The 10,764-nt window shown below is 44.2% G+C and overlaps 1 protein-coding gene across 1 annotated transcript; it reads right to left on the minus strand.

Annotated features, from left to right (window-relative positions):
* Positions 1-5,059: 5,059 nt before the first annotated feature.
* On the minus strand, positions 5,060-7,535 carry LOC115262909 (ESF1 homolog). Its single transcript, XM_029865811.2, has 2 exons — positions 6,712-7,535; positions 5,060-6,619 (listed from the first exon to the last, which is right to left on the minus strand). Exons 1-2 carry the CDS (start codon positions 7,414-7,416, stop codon positions 5,105-5,107), a joined length of 2,220 nt encoding a protein of 739 aa, XP_029721671.2. The 5' UTR covers positions 7,417-7,535; the 3' UTR covers positions 5,060-5,104.
* Positions 7,536-10,764: the final 3,229 nt, after the last annotated feature.

The raw sequence follows: 10,764 nt of genomic DNA on the forward strand, positions 1-10,764 counted from the left end.
CACGAGGTGATTTTAAATTTGTGTCTTTACAGAAAGTCCAACGGAATTAGACTGATTTTGTGTAGGTATCATCCATTTCTGTGTTATGAAGTTTACACGTGTGGGGAAAGTTATCTTTCGTTGCACAAATTCATGTGTTTACTTGTTTGACTTTTGAGTGGCGTCATGTTATTTAGGTGGCTATGGAAAAAAGTTCATTTTCTGTAAACACGGCACCGTTCAAACGTCAAGTTAGTGAGATTATCTGTGATGTTTCATTCTGGTGTAACATTACTTTCATCTGTCGTTAGATGTATTATGCGTTGCGCGAAAATTTTTGAGCGCAAGTGCTCGTATACCTCCGCCAGAACGGTAAATCGTATTGGTGTTTTCGGCGCAGTATTCTTTGGCCCATTCGCGCACTTATCGTAAAAGACACCAGAACGATTAAACGTACGAGCGGAGGTCTATTAGCGATTTTGCACCATTTTCGCTCTCTATTTTCTTGCAACAGATAATATGCTGATGTTCCAAGATTTCAAATGGGGAACACTTGACATTAATATGAAGTTTATTTCTAATGTAACGTTTTATTTTGCTGTCGTTACATGTTTTCTGATGTTTCAAGTGAGCAACACTCGACATCAATATGATGTTTAATTCTAATGTAACATTTCAATCGTGTGTCGTTAGATGTATTCTGATGTTTCAAGTGAGCAACACTTAACAACAATATGACAATTAATTCTAATGTAACGTTTCATTCTAGTGCCGTGATATGTATTCTGATGTTTCAAGTGAGCAATACATGACAACAAAATGATGTTCGATTCTGACGTTACATTACATTTATCTGTCGTTAGATGTATTCTGATGTTTCAAGCGAGCGAAACTCGACATCAATATGAAGTTTGATTCTAATGTTACATTACATTCATCTGCCGTTAGATGTAGTCTGATGTTTCAAACGGCAACAATTGAAATCGATATGACATTTGATTTTGATGTAACATTAGAAGATGTTGTATTTGGATGTTATGTGATGTTAAATTCAACATCACATTGAAGTTTGACTTAAATGTTACATGTAAATCTTATGTATCACTGTGTACTTAGATGTTACATTGAAGTCTGAGTACATTAGAAGAACAACGATGTACATTACATGTTAAGGTTTTATAGATGTATGCTGATGTTTTCTACATTACAATTTCTATTCGGGTACTCACATCGTCTGGGAGCTACAGAGGAGGTGGCGCGTGGACTCGGAGAATGGCTAGTTCAGATGCGGTACAAGAGGTGATCCAGGGGTTCGGAGTCGGCTTCGTAGGTCATATTGGTGCCATGCGGTCGAGATCGACCCTTACAGCGATTAAGTGGCCGCGGAGAGGAAGTCCCGGTAGCGGTGCTGTCGTGGTGTCGGTCTACTGGGTTGGATCCGAGCCCGCGGTTGGAAAGGGGTTCCCGAGGTGGAGACCCTGCTGTCAGCACCCTTCTGGTGCATCTGATAGGGTCTGAAGGGTAGTAATACCCTTCCATTGCGGGCAGGTCAGATCGAATTGCACGTGGGCACCAGTTCTGGAGGTCTGGACTCTCCAAAACTAGTCATCGATGTTCGTTGCTGCAGGCTACGCAGCTAACCTTGAGGGTGCGATGTGCACTAGCCCCGCTCTGAAGCAATACCTTCTTGGTGGTTCCGGAGAGACGTAGGGTTTGGCGACCATAGCAATGTGCTTAGTGGATCGAGGAGAGAGTAGTCCTGGCTTTTACTATTGTATATTGTAGTACAAGACGGCCTCAGCCCCACAATACCCTAACCTTCCTGTTAGGGTGTCTGTTTGCAGATTCTCCGCCTATGGTGTAGAAGGAAAAAAGAAATACCATTATCGTCGCACCAGTTCAGCAGCACATTGACGTCTTCTTGCAAGGCGATACAATCCACAATGGATGTGATGATGCGATAGAGAGTCATCTGCAAACGATAACTTGAACGAAGGGAGTTGCAAGCATAGGTCGTTCGCGAAGATGATGAACATCAGAGGGCCTAACACACTGCCTTGTGGTACGGTACACCAGAAGAAATTTCAAATGACTCGGAGCGTGCCGAGTTGACAGATACAAACGCCTCTCTTCTCGAAAGATACGAATACAGCCACGTTGTGATCCATCTGGTGATCAACGGCCAGGAGATGCGGTACCGTGTCGAATGCTTTAGCGAAGTCAACGTATATTGAGTCAACTAGCTGCTTCGACTCGAATGCTCGTGAAATGGCCGTAACGTAGCACATTAAATTGGATGTCGTCGATCGGCTTTTCATGAATCCGTGCTGAAATTCGGAAATGGACGGTGACGCAGCATCGTACAGGGTTATGTATGAGTAACTCGATTGGGGCTGCAAGCGAAGTAGCGCACTTTTAGAACATCACCGAAGGCAATTCATTAGAACCAGGTCCTTTTTTCTCGTCTAGATCATTCAAGACTTGATGTATATCTGCGATTGTAAACTGGATATTCGGGGTACGGATATGATAGGACGGTACTCCACGAAATCTGTCAGCCCGTGGCACAGGAGAAGCCCTGGAAAACTCACTTTCAAAGAACAGCTCTGCAGTACATGCTTACTGGCAGTATTACTCTCGTATCGAACATTGTTCGGGGTCCTAGTACCCGATCTTTGACGTTTGACGAAGTCCCAGAAACGCTATGGATTCTGCTTAACCTTCCGTAACTCACGCGGTTGACTACCTGCGTCAGCACCACGCTCATGCCGAGTACAATAAGCGAGATTTTTTCAACATGTTGTACAAAATACAACAGCGCGATCGCTCGAGGGTTAATGCTGGCCTGGATATTCGTAACGTAATCCTCATATGTTGATGTAAGATCGTTGTATACAAACTCAGGTTGTCGAAGTTGAAATTTGTCGTCGTCGGACTTGGAGTGAAAATATCGGCTCCGTGCCTTGCGCAGGGTATTACGAAGATTACGCAGCTCCGGGGTGCACCGCGGCTTCTTATACACCGAATTTGCCAGGGGCCGTTTGCGAGGTACATGTTCTTGCAATAGAATTTGTACAGTATCGTAGAAGTTGAACAGCAACTCGTTCACTGTGCTTCCATGCAGTAAGTTCCAATCAACCAAAGAAAAAGCATTATCCAGATTTTCAAAACTGCATTTTCGAAAGTCGAATTGCAAGTTGAAGTCTTGTTCGTTTGCTGAAGTAAAAACATCGAAACGAGTGTCGAGGAATGCTACGATCTGGCAAAATTGGCATCGATGGTTCAACCAAATCTATATGCTCCGTCAAGTTGACAAACGCAAGGTCCATTTGCCTTCCATTTGCGTTAAAGAAATTATTGATTTGCTGAAGACCCGAGGAGAACATTGTTTCAATAAGTGCCAGCTCAGCTTCCGTCGAGGCATTGGATGGTAGATAACCGTTGATGTCTTCGTCAAACCGCCAATTGAGATTGGGCAGATTGTAATCTCCAACGGAAAATAAAATATCCGAGTCACGCATGAAGCCAGAAACTTCTTGATCTGTCGTGTGCGTGTTGTAGACCTCCAAACTTGAATTCGGTGGAAGGTGAATCGATAAGAGATACAACCGTCTGTTTGCTAACTGGATGCGAACTGCAACTTGTTCTAGTATCTCGTTACCAGTCAGCGCAAGTGATACACATTGGAGACGATTGTACACTGTGATCAACACTCCTCCACCACGACTAAAACGACTAGTCGATTCGTTGCGGTCACAGCGGAAGCCACGTTTCAGTGAACAGCAATATGTCGTAGTCAGGGCTCGATAGCTGCAAGCGAAGTTAATTCGTTTTTGTGCGCAGGCCCCTGACGACGTTTCGGTAGTATAAGGACAACGATCTATTGGACGTTGTCACCTCGGTTAAGCTAAAAGTAAAAGACTCATCAGGCACGGTAGATGAACTGTAGCTAGAATGCTCACCTCAGAGAGGCGTCTGAAAGATCCTTAGACCTGAACCACACGCAGGAACAAGTTCGACTGCGGTGGAGGATCTAGGGATTTCCATAAGGCTTCGCTGCGGGCACCCCGCTGTCCGGAGGTATGTAAACACACTCGAAGAAACCGCGAGCTCAGGTCTAGCGTTGACGTGGGGGAGGACATCCGTATGCATGGTAACAGAAGTAGCAACATCATGATCACGAAATGATCTGGAAGCGGGACGTATTTCAGAAGGAGCATTTGTTTTGTAGCAATCATACTTCCCTAAGGTGCGCAAGCTGAAAGACCTCTAATCCGGTTCCAAATACAGGGCCGGGAACATGGGGAACATGCGTCGGTGATAACAGGAGATGGCACGACTGTGTTGGAGGGACTAGAGGCTTCCATCGATTCGACGAGGATACAAAAGCATATCGCTTGTAAGAACCGAAATCGGAAAAGATCATCAAGTGTCGGGATGTTATTTTCGTTAACGAAGCAGGAAAAAACCGTCATCTTCTAACGTAAGCGCTAGGTACCTGCCAGACAAGTTAAAAGATTTTTTCTTTCCGAGTAGAAGACTTTCTTTTCTTCCGATCAATGTTCAGACCATCAATCCGAGTATGTTGGCAACGAGAATGTTAGAAGTGTAATCGAGCTGCCTGGACCTGCAGTGACTAACAGCAAGACGTCAACCGCCAATCGATGGTGATCCATGTACTCCGTCCGAAGCATTGAAGAGACCTAAAGCGAAACTATGAAAGCAAGAGATGGATGAAGAGGACAAACCTGCAAGCAATCGAAGTTTTCGAGCGACGCGTGCTAAGTACGATCTTCGGCAGTGAGCAGGAGAACGGTATGTGGAGGAAAAAGAGTCGTGAATTCGTTGTACTCTGCGGAGAAGCCAGCATTCAGCAGTTTGCTAAAGCCGAAAGGATACGATCCACAAGTGGCGAACTATTGTGGACTCATTCTCATCTATGTAAACTAAACAGATGAAACGAATCCCAAATTGTCGTTCTCCCTACATTATTTTGATCTTCTAAGTTGAGAATAATTTTGCAATTTAACAACCCTAAGCCTTAGGAAATGTGATGTCATGTAAACTACTTCGTTTTGAAATGCCAACATGTCGCATTTATTATACCCCTAAAATATACTTACAATCACTTTCCCATTTTTCGCTTGATACTTTTCACCAGAAGACTAGTGCTGACATCTCTCTTTGCCTTCTTTGATTCACTCGCTTCCACGTTATCCTCGCCATCCTCCATCGCCCCCGGTAGATCATTATCCTTCAGTGGCCGCTTCTTCAATTTCTCCTGTATCAGCTTCTCCATTCCCTTCGTCTTCTTGAACGACGGATTCGTGGGGTCTATGTTGAATTCCGGCTTCTCGTAAACCGCCTTGAACCGAGCGTCATCCACATTGACCTCGAAATCGTCACCACCCGTACTCTGTTGACGTTGTTCCTCGATGTGCTTCTTGCTCTTCTTAAGAATTCGTTTCCTTTTCGACTTCGACACGGACTTCAGATCGACCTCGTTTTCCTGGATCGCTTTCAGGTTGAAGTGGCTCTTGTCATCGTCTCCGTCGTCCAGCATCAGTTCCAACTCGGCGCGTTTGCGAGCCGCTTCCGCTTCATCTTCCTCCTCTTGCTCGGCGTTTTGTTTCTTCTTGTCCTTTTTGGTTGGTTTCTTCAAATCAAATTCCTTCTCGTCGAAAGCACTGGCGAAAAATGGATCGTTCATATCCACTCCGTACGGTGTATCATCTTCGGATTCCTCTTCTCCGTCGCTGTTCACTTCGCCTCGTTTTTTCTTCTTCTTCAGCTCCTTTCGACGCTTTTTTTTCTCCTTGGCTTTCTCCAGTATCTTCTCAAACGGATTGATGTTGTCTCGCTTCTTTTGCTCCGTTTCCGATTCCGACTCTTCCTCTTCGTTTCCTTCTCCATTCACCTTCCAACTGAACTCCATCTCAACCTTCTCGTCCTTTTCCTTGTCTTCCTGATCTTTGATTTCTCCCAACAGTGCTTTGTACTTTGCAATCATGTCTTGCTTTTTGGTCTTTTTACCACCCTTCGTGCTCTGCTCTTCTTCCTCCTCTTCCTCAGATTCACTTTCATCTTCCTCTTCCTCGCCCCCATCAACCGACTCATCTTCGCTGCTGCTGCAAGCGACGTACTTCTTCAGTTCGGTATCCTTCACATCCGCCAGCTTCCCAGCGCGAATCTTCTCGTTGAACTCCTTTCGCTCGACGTCATTCTCGTCCCAGGTCAGTTCCACCTTGGATTGGTTCAGGGCCGTCGTGATGAACACTCGAGGTTCGTACTTTCCCACCTCGGGCAGTTCGGTGCACTTCTCCTTCGGTTCGTCGTCGAATTCCATGTCGTCCGGAATGAATCGTAGATCTAGCTTGTTGGCAGTGCTCTCGTACTCAACGCCATCGCATTCTTTGTAGAGCTTGTCGGCCGTTTCGACGTTATCGCACTCGACCACGGCATAGTAGTACTTCAGACGGTTCAGCTGATACTCACGGAGACGTTCCAGTTGCTTCTCCTTCGTTGCTTCCTCATCTAGACCTTCCTCGTCCGATTGATCCGACCGCTGTGCCGTTAGTTCCTCTGGACCTTGGGCTTCTTCCTCTTGCATTCGTTCTTTGCCAAACTCGGATGGATAGATCTGGAATGGAAAATGGGTTTAAACTTCACAATTTGAATCTGGATTCCCTTAGATGGACAAATGAATCGTGAAAACAAGCATTTCTTCCTTACCGTTATGCTCAGGATAGTTGATCCTCGCGGAAGGAACGAGCTCAGCATAACCATAATGTCTACCGCCCGAACCCGATCCCAATCCATGTTGCACAGGGCTAGTCTCCGCGTTGATTCGTCCGTCCGTTCCGCATCGGCATCCAGTTCCCCCCAGACATGCTCGATGAACACCTCCTCCCCTTCGTCCTCGCCCTCCTCATCGGAATCATCGTCCGAAGAACTGTCCGATGCAATGGCTCCCTCACCTCTGGCATAGTCGATCTCCAGATCTTCCAACCGAGATTTCACCTTATCCGGCATGGCCATCGCCTTCTCTTCGTCATCCAGTTCCAGTTCATCCGAGTCCGAGTCATCGTCCGCCTTCTGCTCCTCCTCTTTCTCAACCTCCGGCTCCGGCTCTGACTCCGATTCGGATCCCATTTCGTAGTACTTCCGCAGCTCATCGCTTTCGGCCTGCTTCACCTTCCGACCGTACTTGTCGATGGTGTGCTTCACGTTGAACTTCTCATCCTTGAACATCGACTGGAACCGCTTGTCGATTTTGACCTTTTTCTCCGTCTTGGGAATGCCTTTGAAGCGTGGATCGTTTACCAAGTGGGCGAATCGCTCGTCGGTCCAGATTTTCGAAGAGCCTCCGTCCGCGGCCGCCGCTTGTTTTTTCGACACACCATTGGATGATTGCTTATCCTTTTTGGGTTTTGCCATGTTTGCAGCGGTAATTTGCTACTTGTAACACTTTATTCAACGATTTTCAGGAAGAGTTACGCGAACCGAAATGTATGCGCGCACCAAAACCGACCGCGCTAGACTACGATTTCAAACATAAACAAACCAGCATGGTTGGCCGCAGTGATGCCATCGACTTGGCAATTCTGACATTTCTTTTTAAAACACCGACGTTTTATGAAATCGCTCACGCATCGGTGCACCCCTCGACACCTGCCTGCGCCTGCACGCTAACCTGAAACTACCCATCGCCTGGGTCGATTCTACCCGGATTTTCATGTTGTTAGCAGTTGTCAAAATCCGGGTAACCCGAAAACCCAGATTGATTGGATCTGGGTAAAGATCTGGGTAATCGGCACTTTGTCATTTTCCGGCTTGAGAATATGGCAGCGGTCAGGCGAACGCTGGCAATTATGGATGTTTCCACGAAAAATATGAGGATAATGACGGGAAAACAGTGAGATTCTTCCAGGGAACTGTTTTCCTGCATCAGGTAAGTGAAAATCACATGGGACTTGGGAGCTTTCTATTAAAAATCTAAATTGGAAATAAATTAATAAAATCAATGTCCCGGAGGAGCTGGGTACCGGTTACCCAGATTTTGTCACCAGCATCGGTAACCCAGATTTGAGTAAAGGTGCCTTTACCCAGATTAGAGTAACTGCAGTTTTGCTCAATCTGGGTCGCTTTGACATCAATCTGGGTAGCTGAGGGTTAGCGTGTGCGCGACGCACAGTATCGCGCATCATCTGTCACATTTCGGAAGTGGCTGTGAAAGTGTTGAAGAAAAAGTTCCGTCGCAATCAACGTTTTTAGGAGGAAACCCCCAAAGTTTGGCCTCCAATCGGACGACATCGATTTCAATCAGGTGTAAACTTGCAAGGTAAGTTGAAGAAAATGGCGAATCAAATATTGCGGTCGTTTATTTGTTGACCGCAGAGAGGTAGTAAATTTGCACTGTAGCCAAAGCATAACAAACTTGACAATACTCCGGATCGTCACCCGCACCACTGGCGGTGTAATCTGTTCATAGACAAGCCGACATGGTACTCCTGTGTGGTAATACACATAACACGAGAAATTTGAACACCAACCACTATTGCTGACTGCACCCCAAATTGGACTGACACAATAGTGTGCACACACCTTCAAAGTGTGATTGCAGCGCAGGGTCACGTCGGATCGAGTTGAGGTCTTGGGTGCACTTATTCCTTGTAAATGGAGGAATAAGTGCACCGAAGACGTCGAGACGATCCGAGGCAAATGTGCACTTTTATCACACTTTTTAGGCGTACCAAAAAAAGTGTGATAATAGTCCAATTTGGGATGTAGTCTGCAATAAGAACTTTGTAAACATCTTTTATTCTCCGGTATGGGAGCTTGCACAGTGACGTCACTTTTTATCTCCTTCTCTTTTTCTCCTACGGCGTCGACCCATATCCGAGTAAACATTGCCCTCAAAATTTTGAGGGCAATGTTTACTTTTTGTATGAGAATTTACGAGGTTATGTTTTTAGTGCAAGCCTCTATATGGATAGGCTTGCACAAGGAGAGCGACACTAGTTTTGTCAAGCCAATAGACCACCTCACGGCGAAATTCTATCTCTTTCGCTCTTTCAGAGAGTTTGAAAACAACAGGACCAGTACCTGTCAAATTTGACAGGTGTTGTTCCTGTTGTTTTCTAATTTCCCGTAGGAGAGAAAGAGCGATTTCTTGATGACGTCACCGTGCAATGGAGTATTAACCTCGAAAAAAGCTAAAAAAATTAATACCAAGATAAGTGTAGTACGCACCTGAAAAGTACTGTGGAAAAGGATAGGACAAGAAACGGTCAAGAAATGATTTCGTTGTCAAAACTTCTTGAGCGGTCTGCAGCTGAAAAGAAATAAAAATTGTGTAACGCTCGTAACGCCTGCCGGGCAAATCAAATGGAGCTGTCACTTTTCCTTGCGGAAAAATGTTTCGTTCAATTATTGACTGACATTTCCTCCCATACTAATCAGTTGTCAAAATTCCTTTGGTAATAGTGGTAATCACGTTCAAATGTATGCGTGTCTCTTTTGTAGGTGTAGTTGTGAAACTTGAGGGAAAATATATCAAGCATAATTTTTCAAATCGACGTATCTAACTTTTCCACTGATCTGAGTAAATTCATGGTCAATGTTGACGACCATTTCACTAAAATAGTTTTTTATAAAAAGACTTTTCATAAGTTTTTTCATGCTTAACATCACCAGGGATATTGCACGCACTAGGTAAGGAACAAAACCTACTCATTCCATATCATTTTCACAATGAATTTTGACAAAAATACACATACACCGGGTTGGTTCGAGATACGTCATGCCAGATACGTCGCTTTTGTATGGTGCCAGTTTGGTGTATCTGTTACTTTTGATTTTGGCTAGATACGTCGTTTGGTTTTTTCATATATCAAAACGGTGTATCTATCAGTAAAGTTGTAAACATCAAAATAGTTAGATACGTCGTTTCAAAAAATATGCTTAGTTAAACAAATTAAGCAATAAATCATCAAACAGTGATGTGGATTCTTCAATTTGCTTTATGAATCATGCATGCAGTAGTAAACCCGGATTTGTTTACATTCTCGAGTTACGTCGGATTGAAAAGTTATGCTTGATATGCACTCTTACACCGGTTGTTAGTTTTATCATAATTTAGCCGTTTTACCCAAATCAATTGGGTAATATTTTCATATGCAATCTTAGGGTGTGAACCATTTCGCTTGTTCGTTTAACTTTTAGTTAAAATTTGACACTTGGATAGTTATTTGCCATCGAAAAGTTGGAAAATAACCACGACGGTGGCCCATTTGAAATTTGACAGAGGAGTAGTTATTTGGAACAAAATACAGTACGCAGCCAAATCATTGCGAACAAAAAATAACTATCGAACTGTCAAGACTAACCCTGCTCGCGAGTAGGGTTATTTTCAAAATAACTATCGAAGTGTCAAATTTTAACTAAAAGTTAAACGAACAAGCGAAATGGTTCACACCCTTAATAGCCTTTGAATTGGTGTGCATTTTTGCGTATGGAAAAATTCAAGCTAGTGTACGTGTGTTCAAATGTCACTTATCTCTATTAGAGGGATTTTTTCTTGAGTGCTTTCCTTACCAGGTGCGTACTAGGCAATACCCGAATAAAAAATACAGTAGACAAATCGAATGTTGTATTGTAACAGTACTATTTAGAACCATATTGTTACAATAAACAGCATTGTAAAAATAAAAAATACAAAAACAATAAGATGTAATGTAGACACTGTCGGTGTGTTCAGTCTAAGGGCGCTGATACACTGTGCCG

This window comes from Aedes albopictus, chromosome 3 (assembly GCF_035046485.1).
Source record: "Aedes albopictus strain Foshan chromosome 3, AalbF5, whole genome shotgun sequence".
In the NCBI taxonomy this organism is placed as follows: domain Eukaryota; kingdom Metazoa; phylum Arthropoda; class Insecta; order Diptera; family Culicidae; genus Aedes; species Aedes albopictus.

What these genes read in the sequence shown, in the direction of transcription:
- LOC115262909 (XM_029865811.2), bottom strand. Translation starts at nt 7,416, where the DNA reads ATGGCAAAACCCAAAAAGGATAAGCAATCATCCAATGGTGTGTCGAAA. An exon ending in CAACTATCCTGAGCATAACG is followed by an intron (nt 6,620 to 6,711) that starts GTAAGGAAGAAA and finishes TTTCCATTCCAG; the next exon opens with ATCTATCCATCCGAGTTTGG.